Source organism: Suillus subalutaceus (genome assembly GCF_016647625.1).
Source record: "Suillus subalutaceus strain FC151 chromosome Unknown DFJ58scaffold_91, whole genome shotgun sequence".
Lineage (NCBI taxonomy): Eukaryota > Fungi > Basidiomycota > Agaricomycetes > Boletales > Suillaceae > Suillus > Suillus subalutaceus.
The window spans coordinates 40,733-60,919 of NW_024540340.1; the positions used below are offsets into that span (position 1 = coordinate 40,733).

Genomic DNA, 20,187 nt, shown 5'->3' on the forward strand with positions numbered 1-20,187 from the left:
GTTATAGCATCATTAGTAACGGCTTATTTATATCTTCGCAGTTGACCGTGCACTGGCGGCCGGGACATATCATGTAAATACGTACTAATTGATGATAGCTCGGGTGCACAAGCTCGGAAGGCATCAAGTTACTATTCCAAGCTCCAACAGTCACTTATCTCGCAGCAACAATCCCTTCCTCGACTCGTATTCAGCGGGATATACTACTACAAGCTGTCAGTTCGCCTGATGGATGGTCCTTCAGAAACGGAGCCTCTCCTGCGACCAGCACAGGTCCAGCGGAAGGTGACCAACGACATTTCAGTGGAAGGGTATTCGTCTGTGCAAGATGAGTCTGACCATAGTAGGTGCCTCGGACTCACATGGATGGAACATCGTTTTATTCACATCTCCGTTTTCTTTTATGATATCATGTAGACATGTATGATAATGTGCCGGATGCAAAGAAGCAGATCGGTAGGCACAAGTTGATGTCGCTTGTGTCGATGGGGTATGAAGCTGACCCGACATACTTCAGGACTCGCTAGTGCAGTGATGCTTATATTCAACAGGGTGTTTGGAACTGGGTTCGTCATAACGGAAGCATCCTTCGTGAGGGAAGGCTAATGTTCATGTCCAGCGTTTTTGCATCGCCTAGCATTATCTTGCGGTCGTCAGGGAGTGTAGGAATGACTTTCGTTATGTGGATATTCGGTGCACTTGTCGCATCCGCAGGTACTGCTGTTTATGTGGAGTTTGGGACGGTCAGGGACTCGAATCATCTGCTCTTATCCCTTATCATTTCGCTGTGCTCTAGGGACTGCCAAGGAGTGGTGGGGAGAAGACCTACATGGAATACATCTATCGCCGACCGAGGTTTATGACCACTTGCTTCTACGCGATATACGGATTGTTCATAGTGAGTCCTTATTCGTCCCGTGAATGCATTGATCATTATCACCATCCGTAAGGGTTGGTTATCGGCAAATAGCGTTGTTTTCGGGGAATGTGAGTTTTACACCTTCTGCTAGACGTCTCCCAACTGGTCCCCTTAGACACCTTGAATGCCCTCGCAATCCAGCCTACCACCGTTAATGTTCGAGCAGTCGCCTTTCTGTGCTCGACATTCTGTCTCATCGCCCACGGCGCATTCTTGAACTATGGGCTGAAACTACAGAATGCACTGGGTTTTTTTCAAGTTAATTGTGTTACTCGTCATCGCTGTTTCTGGGCTCTTCAGCCTCGCCGGTGTCCCTGGATTCGCCGTACATGCCGGATACAATACTCCACATAATTTCACGTGGACGTCTTTTTGGGAGGGAAGCGACATAGGCCCGAATGCATTTGTCACTGGAATGTACAATGTCATCTGGTAGGTTTTATCTAGTCGTACACCCGCGGGCCAGATGCTGACTTCTTTACAGGGCTTACAACGGATACTCTAATGCCAATTATGCTTTATCTGAAGTGCAAGATCCTGTCCGTACCATCAAGCGCGCTTCATCCCTTGCCATGATCCTTGTCACGATCGCGTATTTGTCTGTGAACGTTGCGTACTTTGCTGTTGTATCCAAGCAAGACATGATGGAAGGTGGCACCATGGCGGCGTATGGTTCATTCATCACGAAAACAACGCATTCATACTGAGACAAACTCTTTTAGAGCTCTATTTTTCAGGAACATCTTCGGTCCTGCTACAGAGCGGGTAAGTGATGGCAACCATGCTAGTCGGCATATTTTCTTATGTAGCGTAAACCCAGATTTTGAGTGCTATTATTGCACTGTCAATACTAGGAAACCTTATGAGCATGCTGTTCACGCAAGGCAGAGGTTATTCAACTTCACCTGTATATGATTATATGCGCTGACTATGACACAGTCGTCCAAGAATTGGGTAGAGAGGGTGTTCTACCACTTTCATCTTTCTTCGCCAGCAACAAGCCTTTCAATGCACCTCTTGCTGGGCTCTTCGCTCAATGGCTCATTTCTGTGATCACCATGCTTGCTTCTCCTCCTGGAGATGCTTATCTCTTTTTCGTAAATTGTCTGTACCTCATGACTTGATCTTGGGCCCCATCTAACCACAATTTAGTCTCATCGTACCCCATCACGATGTTTAATATGCTGATATCGGGTGGCCTCCTCCTCCTGTACACCCCTGCATTCAAATCCTACGAGTGGTGCCCTCCGTTCCGAGCGTGGAAGTCCGTCGTTATATTCTTTTTGCTATCCAATGTCTTCCTTGCTATTGTGCCCATCATCCCACCGTCTCCAGGATCCGACGTTTACGAACATCTCCCATATTGGGTACGTTACCACTGTCTCTTTGTGGGCGAGCAAAGCATAACTGACGGTTTGACATACAGTCCCACGTCGTTTTAGCAGTGCTAATCGGTATACTTGGCATCATATATTGGTTTGTTTACTTCTACTGGTTACCCAGGAAGCATGGATACCGTATCGTGCAAGAGACTGTCTTACAGGATGATGGGGTCTCGCGGAACGTCCTTCGAAGAGTACCAAATGGATCAGGTGAAGGACGTACGTAAATGTAAATGTGTATGTATATCAGCTTCTAGATCTTCTAGATGTTATCTCAACGTACAAGCGTAGACACACTGACGAAATACCTGACCTAGATACAGGTATAATTAGTCCTCAATCTCGGGTAGAAGATTGTATTATGATACACCTAGGTTATGATTGGTCTACGATAAGTCAGTATGAGTAAGGTAACTATGAATGAACACACGTTAACTCAGTCTCGGATAGAAGACTGAGGGAAAGCAAAAACGAGTGTCTGGGTGTCAAGTAAGTGTATCAATACCACATACGGTTAATGAGGATGAAGGAATGAGCGTTGACTATGACCTCAATATCCAACACATGCTAGATAAGCTGTGGGGCACCAGGAAAGTGTATAATTACTATTCCACCGTTTGCCAGCCCAAGAACCATGCAATTGCCGAATGATGCATGGGATCTCACAGGTGACATCGTTGGAAGCATCGTAAGGACCGCACCAGTCCTTGAATCTACTATCCATTTTCGCTCCAGAGACAGTGGCCCGACGATAGAATGATAGCTGGGATCATCGGCCGGCGTAGCGGGTAAATGCCCTCCTGTTGTTGCATCCCATGCGAAGACAGCACCCTTACGGTCTGCTGCCAAGATCCTAACATTATCTGCGGGTAGAGCAACAGAATGTACTTGTTGCTCAAGTTTCAGTGGACCCAGTAGGCATTGGCCTGTTATGGGATCCCAAACCCGCACGGTACCATCAAGTGACCCCGAAACAATGCGCTGGCCATCTTGTGAAAACGCGAGGTGCGAAACCAGGCCCTTGTGCTTCCGAGCCACACCCATGCTTCCAACCGACTCAGTATCCCAGATGCGGACAGTAGCATCCTTCGCGCCTGTTACCAGACGGAGACGCCCGTACTGCTGCCAAAATGCTACACAACGCACAGGCATTCTGTGCTGGCGAACGAGGTGGCTCAATTCTTCCCTTGACTCCAAACTCCAGAGGCGTACGGTAGTATCGTTTGATGCGGATGCGATGAATTGCCCGTCAGGAGAGACGGCAACAGAGAACACGGTGCTGTGATGACCGCAAAGCTTGATTGGCATGGATTCCTCTCGAGACCGATTCGAAGAAGAACCAGCCTGAACATCCCATACACAGACGTGTTTGTCATCTGAACCCGATACTATCCTCGTGCCATCAGGAGTGAAGGCTACAGAATACACGCCCCCAGAATGACCGCGAAAGGGTTCTAATACCATTCTTCCTGATGCTGCATCCCAAATTCGAATAGTACCATCGCGCGAACCCGAAGCATAGCGCAGACCATCGGGCGAGAATGCAAGACACAGAACCGTTTTCGTGTGCGTCGCCGGGGGGTCCAGAACAACTGATGCTGCCTGTACATTCCACATGATGATGGTGCAATTTTGTCCGCCCGATATCAAATGGGTCCCATCAGGGGAGAATGCAAGGGCGTATATCGCTCCCTGATCACGTGTGAGTGGCTGACCCATCATTTGCCCAGAGAAGGTGTCCCAGAGGGCTATTGAACCACTGAATAAACATGATGCAGCTAGCCGACCACAAGGCGCGAACACCGTCATCGCCACATCACCTTTCGGTCCTTGGATCAGCAGCTCCCCCGATACAACGTCCCACACATAGCACCCGCGGGCGACCGTCGAGATCAACTGGGACCCATCAGACGATAGTGAGAGTGATGTGACTTCTCCACCTGGTCTGGGAATGTCCATAAGCAAAGGCGACCATTCATCACGAAAACCTCCAGCTACGACTGGTATTGATAGTTCATCCTTGAACAACTGATATAGAACAGAGTTGGTTGGGGAAAATGGCAATGCACTAATGTATACGAGAAGTGGGTGTTGTTCGATGACCGCGGTGAAGGCTTGGCAAAAGCGCACTGCATCCGCCAGAAGGTTGCAAAGTTCTTGATGGCGACCTTGAGTTGACTGTAGGCTTGCTTTTAGCAACGAGAGAAACAGGATGGAACTTTGACTCACTTGGCTCCAGTCTTCTAGTCGCATAAGTAACTTGATTGTATGTCTAGCCTTCTTCAACAAACTCATCGTCTCGATCCAGTGAAGCAGATGCTTCACAAGAAAATCGTACACCACACTAAAGAGCGATTCCTCACTTCCCTCTGACTTGCAGACGTGCTCGATCCAGAAGATGCAAGAGTAGGTAACATCCTCCGGTAGAATCTTAACATCGACCCCACTTCTCGTGAGGGTCAAGTTGCACATATTTTGTTTCAAAATCGCGCGAAGGGAACCAATGCACTGGAGGGCAAGTCTCTGGTGGGATAGAGATACATCAATGAACCATTCATCCCTTTTGCAACGAGCTCGATCTGTTAGAAATTCCTCGAACGAGGGATGAATAACTTGAATCGGCTCGCTGGTTGTTCCTCGAAAAATACAACCAAGATGTTGGATAGTGTGAAGACTTGGTCGCGTTCTTGAGACTGAAGCAACCTCGTTAAGCCGGTCGATGGTCAACGCTGTCAAAGGATTTCTGGCAGCTATCACAACGCCGAGAATGTCGCGGAAGTCGGCAGAAAATGCCGGATCTTCCCATCTCCTAACGGATTCCAGGGCGGTGGAGTATATAAGATCCAGGGCTGACTCGGCGTTCGAGCAAACGTCAGTACGAAGCAGGTCCGCTAGCCTGTCTTCTGGATCTTGTCCGTTTTCCACGTAGCGACAGGCAGTAAATGCCCATATAAAGAGTCCGCGCGCTCGAGTTGCCAGAGCATCAATTGTGTTATGCCCAGGCCATTCCTGTGGGAGTGACAGATATTTGTTTTTAGAACGGATGTTCTGCAGACGATCGTATAGGTACAAGTGGATATCCTTGTCAGTGGCAGGAGAGTTGATGTCGATTGGGGTGTTGCAGATATTCTTCCGTGCCTCCAATGCTTCCTGAATATCCAACTCTATTCGGCTTGTGACAACGATGCGTAACGTCGGCGGCAATTTTACGCTCTCCAGCGCCAGGACGCTGAGAAGGTCTTCCCGGTCCCCGACGTGTCCGCACTCATCCAGTGCATCGATAACAACGATCACAGGGCCTTCTTGGCTCCAAACCGCCAATTCGGATTCGGACAGAGGTTGCACCAGTAATTTATGAAACTGCTGTCGTAGGGGTGATTGTCTGATGCTTGGAGTGCTTTTGATCACAGTCGAGATGGCTGCTCCCAGTCGATGGTCAAATTCGCCAAGTTGGAAGGCAAGAGTTCGTACAACGGCCGCTGGATCATTCCTTGCCACCATGTGGCGATTGAAAAATACAAATGCGCCGAGACGACCGAGGTCTCGCGCAATGTTGGCGATCGTTGTAGCAACGGTGCTCTTTCCGGAGCCAGCAGGGCCATGGAGCCAAAGCACGTTTTGATTGCTGGAAGGATTCATTGCCCAAGAGAACAAACTGGAGAGCAAGTCGCTCCGAGTCTGGGGCAAGCACGCTGGTCGGGAAGGGTCATCCATATCTGCTGGATGAAGCTTGGCAAGACTTTGTGTTTGAACTAGGTACTAATGAGCGTTTGGAACTCGGAGAATGCAACATGCATACAGACCTATCGATTGCACATCTTCGTACATGCGGTGGGCAATGAGAGCGATCTGGACCCCAACCCCGGTGTTGAAAGATGCCTTCAGCATTGCGAACGTCTGCGTGAAGCGTGCGATTTGCTCGTCTGCCCACTGTTTATTGAGCGTACGTCCTAAGATTTTGAATGAGAATTAGAGACGGGTTTAAGGTAAAACACACGCACTACAAAATCCGTGACCAGAGTACTCCTGAATGAACAGCATACATTCTATGGTTTGGAACATGATCTTCTTGATGATCTCCTCTTGAGATGCCAGTCTACTCGGAAAACTTTTCACATCATCAACAAAGGTATACACGTCCTCCATTACATCCGTTAGATCTCCAATTCTTTTGTCCCGGTCCAGCTGGTCTCTGACAATCTACACCATTCATGAGAAATTCAGAGTCTCATGCGTTGATGCTCACCGTGTAAAGTGATGATACAACCTGCCATGCCAGGTTCACGAATGGATGTATCTGCATTTTCCAAACATTAACTTGTCGTAAGTGGACAAGGGGCCAAAATCAACTTACCTGCGATGCCACGTCCACAATCCGGACAAACGTATCTAGCTGTGAAATGACTACAGATAAAGATTTTCCCACAGATGAACGAGCGAGTTGCACAGGCCCTTCAGGTCTGTATAGACGGACTAAGATGTAGCCTCGCTGTGAGGCGTCATATTGCAGTACTTCGTCCAAAGGGAAATTCAGCTGAACCTCCTGTGCTATATATATTGACGTCACGACGCGGTCGATTTAAGAAAAGATCTCTTACACACTGCGACAACAGGCTGTCTAAGTATTGCTGCCGCATCTAATCTGACCTTGCCGAGAGAACGGGAGCCATGTTTGAAAAATGTGTTACGTTTGCTCTGCTTGATCTCAAGCTGTGTTTCCATATCTATGGGTCTGACGGCATACGTAGTACTTGTCAACATTTCTTTATGTATAAAGTACTCAGCACTCACAGCATGAAGTGTTCGTTCCATACAGCCTTTCCATCAAGTTCTCTAAACACTTTAGTCTTCTGCGGTGGATGCCCTTCTACAAGGATTTTGACATATACATCAGATGATTTGGTGGAGTCTTTCTTCGGGATCAAGGCTTCGATGACTGCAGATCATTTTTGGAATCGTGGATTTACCAAGCTGTACTGTAGACTCACTGTCTGCTTTGTAGTACGTCCTGTTGTCCATTAGGATGCCGCTGGTGAAAGAGTTGGTGAGAGTTTTAAGTGGCCAACCAGCTTGGATTGCGTTTACATAATTAATAGCTTGATTCCAGCAATCGTAAGCTCTCGAATTGTGGGAATCGGATCGCCGACTCCACGCGTAAACGATGGATCGATGAAGTTTCGTGGCTTTCAGACTCCAACCAATGTTTAGAATAAGATCGGAGAAACCATGCAGCTGAACTACAGATTCGGAGGATGTATACTAGTATATGCTCCCAACTTATCCTGGAAGCCTACTGACCATAGATATAGAAATGTGTCGGTGGTACATGAGTAAGGAAGTAGTGGCATACTCGGAATGTGTACATCTTTACGCAACTCGATCGCTGATCCTGAACGCCTGCTCCAATTCTGAGTGTCTTGGGTCACGCAGATATTGGACGACGCGCTTTGGCTGACGGGGTAAGGATTTCGCAAAATTCAGTAGCCATCCGACAGGGGTAGTCATCGAGGGCCACAACGTGAATATCATGACTATTGTCCATCCAGGGACCATTGTCGCGAGCGTTACAACGTCACTGTTACGGAAGATGAGGATAGACAAAGCGAGGCCGAAGAATACCATCCTGATGACATATAAGGTCAGAGCTCTGGGATGGATACGCGGGGAATTAGGACATACGCCCATATAAGAAGTGCAAACGATAAGCTATGTATCAGTGCCAAGTTTTCAATTCCGGGAATTGCGTGGGTCATCAAGGACATGTACAAAGCCTGGATGTATGGTCAACGAGGCTCATTAACTGAAAAAAGAACGCATACCCCGCCTTCGGCAGTCTGATAGTCTTGGCTTTGGTCGACAAGTAGCACAGAAACCACAAGCGAACCCACAGAACAAAGAGCTGACATGTATACCTGCGATATTGGACGATGTCTGTGAGGAGCTGTAGGGATCAGGCACTGCAAGGAAACTGACGTCAACGGCCAACATAACGGTGGACTCCAGCGACGCTAAGTCTTCAACTGCATTCAATATGTATCAAGCACTTACATAGAGCGTGTACCCCGCCCACTCCTTATCCAGTTGGGCGATAAAATCTTTCCAGCGTGGGGCATTGATGATCTCGTCAACCCATACTCTCTGTATACGCTTATAGTGCTTGCGTGGCCCATACCAGAGGATCAGGTTGAAAAGCCTGAAGATGAGTGTTTCACGCTCGTGGCCCTCTTTGTAATAGATGGATCTGTCGGCGTCAACACGCGCGCCAGGTTGTCCGTAGAAGTTTGTGTATTTGACCTTGGCTGTGCCAGTGCGTTATCAGTATTTTTCGTGAATCGAAGGATAAATCCGTACTGAACAATCTCATGAATCGAGCTGTAAGGAGTAGATAAGTATACTATTGTCATCTATGGAAAAAAAACTCGCCTACAACACATACAGAATGAGGATGTATTTTATCGATGCTGCCTGGTTGAACATTAGTTGAGTCGAAAACACTCGGAGTAAGTCTAACCCTCAATACGGTCCATTAGATCCAGCATCTTCGCTAGCTCATTGCCATCAAAAGGGGCCAGTGATGTATCCGATGTGATGGTCTCTATAATCATAGTAAGATTATGTCCTTCGTTAAGTTGCAACCACATAGCCTACCTGCATTTGCATGGATAATGATTTCCCTCAGCTCATCAAAGATTTGTCTCGGAAGGGATCGGTTGTGAGGATAAAGCTCGCAGTGATACCTAGAAGACTGTCAGCGTCGCCAACACGCTATTGCGTGCAAGTCAGCAAGATTGATTGAGAATGTTCACGGAGCGTACCGATCTCTTGGAGAGCACTAGCCAATATTGCGATTCTAATGAATATTCTAAAAGCAAGTGTTTAAAGGTAATCCGATTAGTAGTGAATCACCCACTTATATGACTGAGTTTCTTGGCTGCCTTGACATTGAACAGAATCTCGCCACCTGGTTCGCAAGTATACGGATGTGCCCAAAATATCACCCTCTCCACGTGATCGACGAAATAGTAGCCACATGATTTGATGCTGGTAGTATTACCTTTTTCGATGCCAAGCTCAAGTACCAATTCTGTTTCATCACCGATCCTGGCCTGTACGTCTGGTTGGCTCTTTGCATAAGCATTGAGGGCTTTAGCCATCGCCAAGAGCTTTTCCGAATCGACCTTGCCTGGGCGCATGTCTGCATCCGTGAAAACTCTCTATAGAGTGTATGAGCATTTTGAAAAATCGACCTCAGGACATGTGCTAACTGTCTCATGGTGATAATAAACTCTGGGACCTTCAGGGTGCACGAAATCGTGCCATCCACTTTGCACCTCCCTAGATGCATGTATTATGAAGGTGATAAGATACAGAAACTGTTGGTGAACGTGTACATACTCCACATACTTGCTGTTGGTCGGAGTGATGACGATATGATTCGGTTCAGCCCATTTCCTTCCGTGGCAGTGTCACTACGTCAATATCTCTCTAGAGCATAAGTGATAGTCTTACATTTTAATTTTCCTATCATAGCGTTTAACGTCGGTCGGTATGATCGATCGTAGTGTGATGGGCTCCGGTCGCTCAGCATGCCCCGAGAAGACAAATTCGCGGCTCGTATGTTGGCGTGTTCATTTCTAGGAAGACTCGAGGTTGTCCACTGTCAACGTTAGCATTTGGTACTCGGACGTCATATACAGTCCCGGTGCTGAAACTGTCTCCGGAACTGAGGTGTGAAGGTGGCGTCAGGTACAATGGATGTTGCAGGAGATGCAATGTCCGTCGGTACTGCGAGCGTACGGTGTGGTCGGTTACCAGGTTGATTGACATCTGTCAGGGGGTAAGTGGATCACAGGCAAGCCGCTGCCTACATATTGCAGGGCGCAACTCTTCTTGGAGTGTTCCAGCAGAATAGATATCATTGCCAAAGCGAACACGCATGCTTTCTAGCCTACGGAGTAGGGCATGGAAAATCCGCAATGTATAGCATGCTCGGCGAAGTGAAAATTTGAACAATTGTGCAAAGAATCTAGCAAATTTGCGCAAGACGTCCGATGAGAAGGTGGCCATAGAGATGGTACCATAAAGGCAGTCTACCGTTTAAGAACTGAAGCTAAAGCGTGAAGCTTTGAACCCACAGGAAACCACAGTAAGTACTTACTGGTAGCGATGCTGAATGGTTTTAGACCAGTGCCAGCCAGCCAGCTGTCACATGTCAGGTCTTGGCCTTCCAATCGCTTATTAGTCATCAGAGAACAACTTGAAGCCTTGGCCACTAGTTGCCAGACTCCACTAAATTTGATCCTACCAGTTGCGTTAACTGCCGCTGCACCGCACCCCCTAGAACGCAATGTCTGGGCAAGAAGAGCAGCTCACCGAGTTGCTTTTGACGCTCAAGGTCAGTGCTAACAACTACTACACCCACCAACTCATCACCCGCCTTTCCAGAAAACAACTCCAGAGCAAGCACGCGCTATCCTCGCGTCCACACCGCAAATCGCATATGCCCTCATCGGTCTGATGGTGAAAATGAATGCTGTAGATGTCCAAGTCCTGCAGGTATGCTGTATTCGCCCTTACCACCTGGAAACCGCCAGATTGACGAACCGGCAATTCCAGAAAACGCTCACGGCCTATTCAACATCGATCCAGCAACAGCAACCACAAAATGCAGGCCCGTCGACTGCGCCTGCCATCCAGCCTGCTTCTGCAATCCCACCCCACCTCCAGCAGTACCGTACACCAACACCGCAGTCCCAAACGCCGCCGCACGTGCCATCACATACACCTACCCCTCCTCATTATCCTAATGGACATGGGCAGGGTCCACAGCAAAATTTCGGCTATGGAGCGCCCTCCCAATATGGTGTGCAAGGAGGATATAGCACGCCGCAACAAGCCCCCATAGGTGGTGGCATGATTCCAGATGCCCTGGCATCGATCCCTGATGAGCAAAAAGTGCGAGAAACCCAGTTCTACCATATTTCACATTCTGATAGGCCAAAACACAGGCTATGATAATGCGCGTCATAGCTATGACATCAGACCAGATCAACATGCTCCCACCGACGGAGCGCGCGAGCATTATTCAGCTGGTAAAAATATTTCTTTAATATCGTTGGAGAGTATGATGCTGATTAAAATCGAACTTGTCCCTCCTTACAGCGCGCAACGCTAGGGCTGCCGTCATAAGGGTCTACGCTAGCCACTCATATCTCAACATGACATAGATGACCTGCTTGGCACCCGGTATCGGGGTGATACACTAGTAGGGCGTTCCTTTGAGAACGTAAGTGATTTCCTTCTGACCCGCGGCGTATCGACAAAGGCGGCCGCGAGTTTAACCCGGTGGAGACGGTGACCAGCAAATTAACCGATTTGATCATGGCGAGCAACCTACATTTGATGGAATTATGATTTATAATTCGATTACTCTCCGTGTTTGAATAATAGACCGATGATGCAAATGCAATTCCGAGGCTTACAGCAAGTCTTAGTAAATGGGTATTAGCTTATCGGAATCCGCCCTGGCATTCTAGTGTGCAGTCAAGACCCTGGTGATGCAAAAGCATTCTTACTACTAGCGTATCGACTGTCATGTCTGTGTTAGGTCAGACTAGGCTCCAAGGGTCAATATATTAATCATTACCGAGGAGATTGTAGTACTTGTGGGTCACAATAATATGAATCTCGTACATGGTATGCCAATCCTCAAGATACATTGCCCTCTCTGAAATTCATATGATTCAACTTGTACGACATCACTGAACCAATCACTCGGAACTGTATTGATCCGCGGTCCTCACACCTTCTGGATAATGGCCTTTACACCAGATGCACCCAAGCCCTCCAAATCGGAATAACCTGAAGGGAAAAAATTAGATGGTATTGACCTTCACGCAAGACAAGCCAAAAATATGATCATACCGCCGATTAATTCCTTGTCTTTTGCAAGATCATCTCATCAGCATCACCCAGAGGTGAGACAAGCAAAATAACTCACTTGCAAAAACCCGAGGGAATGTGGGTGCAGAACCTGGGAGGCTGCCAAGGTAGCTGATAATAGCCTGCTGCTCCCCGGTTTCACTAAGGCTGTGCGCACTTGTCAAGATGGCGGGCGTCCCGATCAAGTAAAACACCTACTCGACTGATTTACCATGGAGCTCTGGATATTTCTGCAAGAAGCGGAGAGCTTGTTGGCAGAAGTAGCAAGGCGGTGAAGTCCGGATGAAGACGACGAGGCCGTTGTCTTTGAGGTTGTTCTGTGAGGGTGTGAGTGTGGCATTGACTCGGAGGCCGGCAGCGTCGATTACCTCAACAAACTCTTGGATTTCCTTCGGGTTCATTCTGGATGCTGATGATGTGTGAGCGGAGCTGGACAAGGAGGGAAGTCTAGATGAGACAGCTCTATAGATTTGAGAGAACATATCCATCCTCCGGCAATTGGCGTGTCGTCACTGAGTCAGTCACTGGCCAGTAACTTGAGTCAAACCAGTACTAGTCAGCAACTTCCACGTTGGAGCTAGCGCTGGCCGCTTATCATATCACATAACCAACCACAATACTCTGATTTGCTTGCGTGCTTCATTCAAGGTTGGTCCCTAAATAACAGACCCTTGAACGTGTCATCCTGTGTGGGTACCATACTCTGCAAAAATGTCTATCGTGGTGAAAAGCGTGTGCAAGGCATTGGAACGAATCGCACCGCTCCGGCTTGCTGAACCATGGGATAAAGTTCGTACCATTCACCGGCAATGTCGTCTGATATGGTGATCTGATACGTATGGCAGGTAGGTCTCATTATAGGTAAACATCCCGTATACCAAAGCTCGGTTATCACTTATCCAGTGCCACACAGAATCCCCTGTCCCAAGGTCCGACGCAAAGCGCGTAGTATTGACGATCGAGTAAGTAGAATGCTATCAATAAGGATTGCTTTGCAATCAACATGCAATATGTAGTGACAAGGCCCCTCTAGTCTGACTACTGCTGTCCTCGAGGAGACATTAAAAGTGCCTACGGCGCTCGTAATAACCTACCACCCACCCCTCTTCAAACCTATTACTTCTCTCACATTGGCAGACCCACTGCAAGCATCCCTGCTCAAGCTCTCAGCCGCAGGGACGTCAGTCTTCTGCCCTCACTCAAGTCTTGATGCGACTTGGGGTGGTATCAACGACTGGCTTGCAGAAGGCGTCATGGGTGCCCAAGAGGCCATTGGAAAAGTCGACATCCTGGGAGAAGTCAAGGGAGAAGCAGGTGGTGCCGGCCGGATCGTGACGCTTGATGAACCGATTCCTATCGAGGAACTTGTCCAGAGAGTAAAGAAGCATCTTTCTTTGTCACAAGGTTTACTGCGCATCTCCCCTGCCTATCGTGCATATCTGATTATAATGAACGTACAGTTGACGTAGGACGGCCGTTCGCTCAAAAATCGATTAAATCGGTTGCAATTTGTGCTGGTGCAGGAGGAACATTACTTTCAGGAGTCGACGCCGATGTGTATTTCACGGGGGAGATGCAACACGTAGGTTTATATTCCTCTTCTATCTGTACAATCCTAACAGTGACTGCAGCACGAAGTCCTTGCAGCAGTTGCAAGGGGTCGATACGTCATACTATGTGAGTTGACTACGCGTGACGGGAGTCTCGTCACTGAACGTATGATATCAAGGTGGACATACAAACACAGAGCGTGGATATCTCCCTGTTCTGGCAAAGAAGCTTTCGGACGCACTCTCCGAAGTTGTGCGGGACGAGTCGTCCAGTGGATTGTCCCGAGAAGAAAGAATCGAGATCGAGAAGTACCAGATTGATATCCACATCAGCGAAGTTGATAGGCACCCTCTTGATCGCATGTAAACAAACACCGGTGCAGAGCGGTGCACCAGGAAGGTTTGGATATGCGATTATACAAGTGCTATATATAATATTGGCCAAGTTTTTTTTGACGAGGCAGTGAGGTCAGATCTGTCACCTGCCGGAAGCTCAAATTGCCTCCATCAAATGTAAAAACAAGAACTAGACAGAATGCACGTAGTATCCTTGTCCTACAAGCTCCGAGCTATCCACGGCACTTACCTTGGGCTGGGCTTCCCCAAAGTTTGCTATGTTTCTTAGAGTTCAGTTGCTAACCCACGGAGGAATTAGTTTTACTGACTACTAGTAGCGGACCGAGGACGAGCCGTTTGAACTCACGAAGGGCTCGGACGTTCGAAGCGAAAATGATATCAGACGATTCAGAGAGTTGACGCCACTTGGGTTCACTCAGTCAGGCCAATATCGAACTATTTTTGAATCAAGAGCAAACGCATGGCTGGGGTCGAATTTCATTCTCGGTGCCTGGATGGAGCAAGTGACCATACGATATGCAATCTGCCAGCGTCAAACTCCCTCACTGATTCCTCTTCGAGTCACATTACCCACAGATGGAAGGGGACGTGCGAGGGCACCGGTGAAAGCCAAGCGAAGTTATAAAGGAGGATAAAGCCTTAACAACTGCACCACACATTTGCAAAGGAGTGCAGTTACGGAAAGAAGATAACCTAGTGATCGTCATTGTATTCAGTCAGCGAGGTCGGCGGACAAAGATTGACCCGCGAGCATTTTACCCGAAAAGGTGTCAGAATGGCAGGCATTTGAATTATATTGCGGGGTAAGATGCGTTCTTGGAAAAGAAGTTGAAAGAAGTTGCTGGCGCGTGCGACCTATAACGCGGTGATATCGCATATTAAGAACAGAAGTCTAGAAGGAGAGATGGAACGGTAAGCCGGGGGACATATTTCTGTCAGGAACACTTATCGAGAACGTGGATGCCCATCGTTCAGCAGACATATGGTTGAAATGTGGGAATGTCATACGGCGGTGCGGGGAAAGGTGGGAAATGTGCGCATTTGGACGTAAGAATATTGATTCGGCATCTGATCTTGACAAGATAAGGGCTCGAGGGAAGGAAGATTCAGGGTGAGATGTGAACGTCAGCATTTATCTCAAAGTTGTGGTAATTACTCACTGTGAGACGGTATGATACACGCCAAGACAACGTCTAAAAATCTGGATCCAGGTTAAAAGAATGTCAACAGAATGGCACGCGCAGCATTGCTTGTCATTGCCGTTGGCGGCACTGCCAGAAAATTGGTTGGTTTAGGTGCCACGTTGGGAATTCCAATCCTCGACGTGTTCATGGAGTGGGAAGCTATCGTGGTGATACCCGACATACAAGAAAGATTGAGTTACAGATGTTGGAGCGTTCAACGCATGTTAACACCTGGCATGGTTTTGAATAGGCCATGAAAGCAGAGTATGATCCTCCCTGGAACGGGCAGTGCTTCATAGACATAGGCTAGATGGCGCCATAATAATGTGAGAACGGTGTGTATCTTCCAATCTGAAAAAAGACAAATGAGCCTTTGTACTTAGAACAAGTTGGGCTGGAAAGTTTTATTCGTCTGAGAAGAAATTCATTAGCATGAACTGGATCCATGTCAGGGCAGGGAGACCGTTATGTAAACCCCAAATATTGATGGCAGATACAGAAACTTTGCTTGATTGAAGCAAACCTGAATTGCTCAGGAGTGAGAGTCAGGAGCGTTTGCATTTGACACCAATTAATTAGGCAGCACTAGTGCCGTGACGGTCTGTCACTCTGACTGTCATTGTGGCTGTTACAGTCGCGTATCAAATTGCACGTGCTGTTGACGCGTCAGAAACAATTCGCACGCCTTCTCCTTCTCTCCGACGTAACACGTTGGAATTGTTAAACATCCCAAGTCTGCACGCGCCATGCCGCCAACAGCCAACACAACGCTAAGCACAAGACACTTACCAGACCTCTCGGACACATCTATCTCTTTCCAGATCCCCGCCGATTCTTCATCCGCGGAGTTTCTGCTTGCAGATAACAGCAGTGATCTTGATTTTCTGCGCGGAGCTGGTGGCGCCAGTTTCGCTACCATTGCTCCTACTCCAGTCCGCGGACAATTGAAGCTTGGTGATATCACACCGAAAGTCACCTCGCAACTGTTATCGCTATCAAGATCAACTAGTCCAAGTTCGTCAGCACACCAGAAGAATGACTACAGACCTTTACGGTCCAGACGTCAGAGCCCTGTCAAAGCGAACAAAATGTCCCGCCTTCCATCTAAACTTAAGGAGATAGTACTCGACGCGCCCGCCGTCTCCGAGGAGCGCTTGGAGTCCTTACGCGCAGAAGTGGGGACCCTCAATGATGATTATGATATCTCCATGCACGTGCAGCCACCAGCGGTTGCGCGATCCTCTGTTTTCCCTGTGTTAAATGTTACGGCAGCACCAAATTCAAAGTTAAAGCCGAGGACAAGAATTAATTCTGTAAGTTGACTCCCATTTACACTCAGTATGAGCTCACCATCCTGTGGTAGGCGGTAGAAGGCGGCCGTAACACGAAGCTAGCAACGCAGAGCAGGATACCCATGTCAGCCGCTGACAAACTTGGTCTAACTTCCATTGCCGAACCAACTGTGCAGTCCTCTTCTACGTGGACGTCCGAGTCAGGAAACGTGGCCATAGATACCGAATTCCAAGTTCCACCCGCATCTATGAGCGGTGTTAGTAATATGGTCTCAAATGCTAGCCAAAGCGTGACCGGTCGGGTGGCTGAACGCCTCGTGTCTTACAGTCAAAAAATAATGACATCGATTAGGTACGTCCGCTGATACACATTTCACTGCATTTGCACCGGAACTGATCAGTTGTACCTTGCGCGTGTCCTTCTATTCTTCTTTCTCTCTTTCTGTATGATTGTGATCGCAATCGGGAATTATGGTTCGATCTGACATGATCTCCGGTCACCTTTCTTGGAAATGCCATCACTCGGATTCCCCAGTATCTATAATCCCAGGACCGAAAATTCTTTCACGGGTGGTACGGGCACTGGTGTTGCTAGAACGGAAGAACACATCGAAACTCAACCTCCGCCTGCAGTCGACATTGTGGATGCCCCATGTTCACCGGACCCTTCGAGTCGTAACGATTACCTATTGAGGCTTTCAGAAATTTCACCGCAGAAGTATCACACACAAGCTAGCGCCTCCCCCGGTCATTTATCCACAGGAAGGCGGGAGCTATCACCCATGAGGCCGGCGAAGAAGCGCCCAGCCACCGATGAGGAGTCTGCTTCCCAACAGCCCAGTGGCAGCAAGAAGTTTAAGGCGAAACCGTTGTCACAAAGCGCCATTGCCAAGACTGGCCCGACTATTTCGGCAGGTTCGTCCAGCCAAGTTCTTCGGCCATCCACCCAGAAGAACCGCGCACATGCCAGCGTGCAGCTTATCAGTCGGAATTCGCGGTGTCCGACGTCAAATTTTCCAAACGCGCGAACAAAGTATAAACCCAGACAGAACTTCCAACGACAGGTGTCATCTACATCGATTGCATCAACGTCCCTGCGCGGTCGGATGATCTGCAAGGAGAAGGACAAAAATGTTCAGGGACAGGCAGGGGGGGTCTGTAGCTCACAAAGCCGAACCTCGGACAGTTCCCGGGTCCACTTTGACGCGGGACTTGTAGTCAGCAAGAAACCTGTGACAGTTACGGGGCTCGAGCGGTTAGGACCATCTAGACCTGGCCTTGTGCCACCCCTCGAGAAGACGGTACGTGATTAATTAACGGAATCCTCGTCTTATGTGCGCTCATTCAATATTATTTTTACATGGCTTGATATTTGATTGTTGGCTGTGATATTTGAACGTATAGCTGCCACCTGCCAACATAACAAAGCCTATTGCGTTTACGTTTCATCTGGACGCTCGCGTGGAAGCGCGTAAAACTGAGTTTGAGAAGCTTGCAGGCTCGGTCAACGAGGAGAGGGGGCACCGACAAAGGCCTCCTGTGCCCGATTTCAAGGTACTACATGAGGCTCACCAAGCGTCACTTGCATGGCGTAAGGAACACGTCGTTCCGATAGTTCCTGCACCACCGATAGTCCTTAGCACCGAAATTCGAGCCAGAGAGAGGGAGAAATTCGACCAAATGGTGCGAATAAAGGAAGAGGAGATTCAACGAGCAAAAGAGGAGCGCCGAAGACAACGAGATGCGGAAGAAGAAAGGGAGATTAAAGAACTTCGCAAGCGAGCAATTCCCAAAGCGAATGAGATTCCGGAGTGGTATGCTGACATGCCGAAGAAAGGAGGCAGTGTAGGAGGATCGGGATAGTGGAGGGCGTCATGCGATCGTTGTCAAGTGATGGAGATCGAGCACATTTGTGAAGTGATCAGGGTGTACGCAATGTTTTTTCGTTATCAGTGCAGCATGTCTTTTTACATCATCCCTTCCCAATCACATCATCCTTCCAAGTCCATGGCTATTTACTTCACAAATCATTATCCCTCGCCCACAGCACAATACCGGTGATACAATCAAAAACCCTGCAAGTTATTCTGGGATGTTTGAACGGGGAAGAGGAAGTCTGGGAAGACCTCGCGTTTAAACGCATTATAACCGGTGCAAAGTGCCTTTCAAGGCCTGAGAAGGCTTGATGGCATCGTGACCGATTGCCCCGGAACCTTGTTTTGCCTTCTGTTTCGATAAAATGTTTACATGTGTCATTCCTCCTGAGTAACCTACGCTGCGGGTCTTGATTTCCCTTGGCTGTGCAGAAAGATGCAATGCGATACGTGCCACTAGTACTAGCGCAGTACCAAGTTTGTCGCCGATTGTTTCAAGTGGGATGATGGACAGATTGAGGAATGATATTTCCAAAAGTTGCTCTGCCTTTGGAATATTTCATGGGATCTATTGCGCCATTGCTTGGAAAGCAGCATGAGGCAGTCGTCTGTGGGTACCTTAGGCCAACTGGCGGGACCTACTGAATTAGACTCTGGCATTGAAATGTGGGCGTGATAGTACTTTCCGATTCATAAGGGCGCATAGCCCCATTGAACCTAGCCACGCATGCGGTGGGGGAATGACCAGATTGCTTGGTTCTACATAGAAGTCGGATACAATGTAAGTTTGAAGCCTACGGCATTGCGAATGAAAAACTCTTGGGTGCACTGACACGCATGTTTAGATTATGAATACGTGGAAAAAAAAAACCCCAGATTGATGGAGGAATACCTGTGAAGATCGATATTACAGGCTTCAAGGTCTGACAGTTAAGTTCTGTCTTTACGATCAGTCAATAATGACGAGATTGCCAATATAGCGCTATACAGGAACGGTCACATCATGTTCCTGTCTTCATCCCCCACGCGATCGTGATTGAGTACGTTTCTGTATAGCAAGGGCGTTAGACACGTCCTTTTATGTGTAAACTGTAAACGTAGGCGACACGTCGAGGAACGCGGTGCCGTAGGACAGGACATTGGAGAAAGAAGGCACGAGAGTTCCTCGATTGAACGGGTGCCGGATCGTGTGAGTGTTTCTCTCGAGGATCTGGAGTACTGCGTGTAAGAGATTGAATTTCAATCTTATGAATAATCTGCCACAGACACTGCCAAATCTCGGGGCCAATGCTGTGTCACTTGGACAAGCAACATGTCCAAGTTGAGTTAGATATAGATGTACTTCCAGTACTTAGTACGTTATCGTGTAAAAAAGTCAGGTGGGACCCGAAAGCAGGGATCCGGTGCAACATGGCCTCGAAAGGTTATCGTGGTGGATGGATGCCCTGACTGTGAGCGCTCAAGGAAATTGATGTACGAAAATGCTGGATTGGGGCACTGGCTGATTTCTTCGAGGGGTCATGACCTTGAGGAAGTCCTCTCAGGCAACCAAAGTTCCCCGATTTCCTTTTTCGTTTTACGCTGATTACAGATTTGGTTCATCAGTGACGCCACAACCCGCAAGTGTACTCTATAATTCTTGGCCGTCGGATGTGTTTTGTCTATGTCTATGCAAGCCGATAACGGA

General features: G+C 48.2%; 7 protein-coding genes across 7 annotated transcripts; 4 read left to right on the plus strand and 3 right to left on the minus strand.

Moving 5' to 3' along the window:
- Positions 1-52: 52 nt before the first annotated feature.
- On the plus strand, positions 53-2,684 carry DFJ58DRAFT_799332 (APC amino acid permease). The gene is made up of 15 exons (XM_041390743.1): positions 53-343; positions 418-456; positions 518-566; positions 620-743; positions 797-898; positions 951-987; positions 1,035-1,095; positions 1,157-1,351; positions 1,404-1,586; positions 1,642-1,684; positions 1,740-1,809; positions 1,859-2,023; positions 2,072-2,286; positions 2,346-2,538; positions 2,593-2,684. The coding sequence occupies exons 1-14, from the start codon at positions 229-231 to the stop codon at positions 2,526-2,528; spliced, it is 1,581 nt and encodes a 526-aa protein (XP_041241331.1). The 5' UTR covers positions 53-228; the 3' UTR covers positions 2,529-2,538; positions 2,593-2,684.
- A 14-nt stretch (positions 2,685-2,698) lies between these two features.
- On the minus strand, positions 2,699-7,404 carry DFJ58DRAFT_498686 (uncharacterized protein). Its single transcript, XM_041380696.1, has 9 exons — positions 7,290-7,404; positions 7,093-7,237; positions 6,900-7,033; positions 6,656-6,844; positions 6,548-6,598; positions 6,303-6,501; positions 6,105-6,251; positions 4,531-6,053; positions 2,699-4,479 (listed from the first exon to the last, which is right to left on the minus strand). The coding sequence occupies exons 3-9, from the start codon at positions 6,936-6,938 to the stop codon at positions 2,869-2,871; spliced, it is 3,759 nt and encodes a 1,252-aa protein (XP_041241332.1). The 5' UTR covers positions 6,939-7,033; positions 7,093-7,237; positions 7,290-7,404; the 3' UTR covers positions 2,699-2,868.
- On the minus strand, positions 7,353-10,518 carry DFJ58DRAFT_799346 (uncharacterized protein). Its single transcript, XM_041390744.1, has 18 exons — positions 10,460-10,518; positions 10,152-10,405; positions 10,127-10,128; positions 9,946-10,086; positions 9,811-9,881; positions 9,697-9,753; positions 9,567-9,636; positions 9,212-9,515; positions 9,117-9,163; positions 8,950-9,046; positions 8,813-8,896; positions 8,725-8,766; positions 8,653-8,673; positions 8,350-8,600; positions 8,260-8,298; positions 8,121-8,213; positions 7,981-8,072; positions 7,353-7,924 (listed from the first exon to the last, which is right to left on the minus strand). The coding sequence occupies exons 2-18, from the start codon at positions 10,366-10,368 to the stop codon at positions 7,669-7,671; spliced, it is 1,884 nt and encodes a 627-aa protein (XP_041241333.1). The 5' UTR covers positions 10,369-10,405; positions 10,460-10,518; the 3' UTR covers positions 7,353-7,668.
- Positions 10,519-10,525: 7 nt separating this feature from the next.
- On the plus strand, positions 10,526-11,889 carry DFJ58DRAFT_799352 (uncharacterized protein). The gene is made up of 5 exons (XM_041390745.1): positions 10,526-10,696; positions 10,747-10,857; positions 10,918-11,256; positions 11,310-11,393; positions 11,464-11,889. Exons 1-5 carry the CDS (start codon positions 10,649-10,651, stop codon positions 11,488-11,490), a joined length of 609 nt encoding a protein of 202 aa, XP_041241334.1. The 5' UTR covers positions 10,526-10,648; the 3' UTR covers positions 11,491-11,889.
- Positions 11,890-11,904: 15 nt separating this feature from the next.
- DFJ58DRAFT_799354 (uncharacterized protein) lies at positions 11,905-12,795 on the minus strand. The gene is made up of 5 exons (XM_041390746.1): positions 12,612-12,795; positions 12,442-12,560; positions 12,302-12,390; positions 12,226-12,243; positions 11,905-12,162 (listed from the first exon to the last, which is right to left on the minus strand). Exons 1-5 carry the CDS (start codon positions 12,729-12,731, stop codon positions 12,101-12,103), a joined length of 408 nt encoding a protein of 135 aa, XP_041241335.1. The 5' UTR covers positions 12,732-12,795; the 3' UTR covers positions 11,905-12,100.
- Positions 12,796-12,843: 48 nt separating this feature from the next.
- DFJ58DRAFT_498881 (NGG1p interacting factor 3) lies at positions 12,844-14,385 on the plus strand. Its single transcript, XM_041380697.1, has 7 exons — positions 12,844-13,032; positions 13,089-13,104; positions 13,157-13,205; positions 13,277-13,647; positions 13,704-13,825; positions 13,875-13,920; positions 13,973-14,385. Exons 1-7 carry the CDS (start codon positions 12,955-12,957, stop codon positions 14,158-14,160), a joined length of 870 nt encoding a protein of 289 aa, XP_041241336.1. The 5' UTR covers positions 12,844-12,954; the 3' UTR covers positions 14,161-14,385.
- Positions 14,386-17,138: 2,753 nt separating this feature from the next.
- On the plus strand, positions 17,139-18,489 carry DFJ58DRAFT_717363 (uncharacterized protein; the record flags this gene model as incomplete). The annotated part of the gene is made up of 2 exons (XM_041384350.1): positions 17,139-17,927; positions 18,031-18,489. The coding sequence occupies 2 exons, from the start codon at positions 17,139-17,141 to the stop codon at positions 18,487-18,489; spliced, it is 1,248 nt and encodes a 415-aa protein (XP_041241337.1).
- Between the last annotated feature and the right edge of the window lie 1,698 nt (positions 18,490-20,187).

Coding starts and splice junctions, on each gene's coding strand:
- DFJ58DRAFT_498686 (XM_041380696.1), bottom strand. CDS start 6,938: ATGCGGCAGCAATACTTAGACAGCCTGTTGTCGCAGTGT. Junction 6,599..6,655: donor TTGTGGACGTGGCATCGCAG/GTAAGTTGATTT, acceptor TGGAAAATGCAG/ATACATCCATTCGTGAACCT. Junction 6,252..6,302: donor CTCTGGTCACGGATTTTGTA/GTGCGTGTGTTT, acceptor TCAAAATCTTAG/GACGTACGCTCAATAAACAG.
- DFJ58DRAFT_799354 (XM_041390746.1), bottom strand. CDS start 12,731: ATGGATATGTTCTCTCAAATCTATAGAGCTGTCTCATCTAGACTTCCC. Junction 12,561..12,611: donor AAATCCAAGAGTTTGTTGAG/GTAATCGACGCT, acceptor ACACCCTCACAG/AACAACCTCAAAGACAACGG. Junction 12,391..12,441: donor CTCCATGGTAAATCAGTCGA/GTAGGTGTTTTA, acceptor AAGTGCGCACAG/CCTTAGTGAAACCGGGGAGC.
- DFJ58DRAFT_799332 (XM_041390743.1), top strand. CDS start 229: ATGGATGGTCCTTCAGAAACGGAGCCTCTCCTGCGACCAGCACAGGTC. Junction 744..796: donor TTTATGTGGAGTTTGGGACG/GTCAGGGACTCG, acceptor GCTGTGCTCTAG/GGACTGCCAAGGAGTGGTGG. Junction 2,287..2,345: donor ACGAACATCTCCCATATTGG/GTACGTTACCAC, acceptor TTTGACATACAG/TCCCACGTCGTTTTAGCAGT.
- DFJ58DRAFT_799352 (XM_041390745.1), top strand. CDS start 10,649: ATGTCTGGGCAAGAAGAGCAGCTCACCGAGTTGCTTTTGACGCTCAAG. Junction 11,257..11,309: donor CGATCCCTGATGAGCAAAAA/GTGCGAGAAACC, acceptor GCCAAAACACAG/GCTATGATAATGCGCGTCAT. Junction 11,394..11,463: donor GCGCGAGCATTATTCAGCTG/GTAAAAATATTT, acceptor CCCTCCTTACAG/CGCGCAACGCTAGGGCTGCC.
- DFJ58DRAFT_799346 (XM_041390744.1), bottom strand. CDS start 10,368: ATGGCCACCTTCTCATCGGACGTCTTGCGCAAATTTGCTAGATTCTTT. Junction 8,299..8,349: donor GGGCGGGGTACACGCTCTAT/GTAAGTGCTTGA, acceptor GCGTCGCTGGAG/TCCACCGTTATGTTGGCCGT. Junction 8,214..8,259: donor TTGACGTCAGTTTCCTTGCA/GTGCCTGATCCC, acceptor CCAATATCGCAG/GTATACATGTCAGCTCTTTG.
- DFJ58DRAFT_498881 (XM_041380697.1), top strand. CDS start 12,955: ATGTCTATCGTGGTGAAAAGCGTGTGCAAGGCATTGGAACGAATCGCA. Junction 13,648..13,703: donor GCATCTTTCTTTGTCACAAG/GTTTACTGCGCA, acceptor ATGAACGTACAG/TTGACGTAGGACGGCCGTTC. Junction 13,921..13,972: donor GGGTCGATACGTCATACTAT/GTGAGTTGACTA, acceptor TATGATATCAAG/GTGGACATACAAACACAGAG.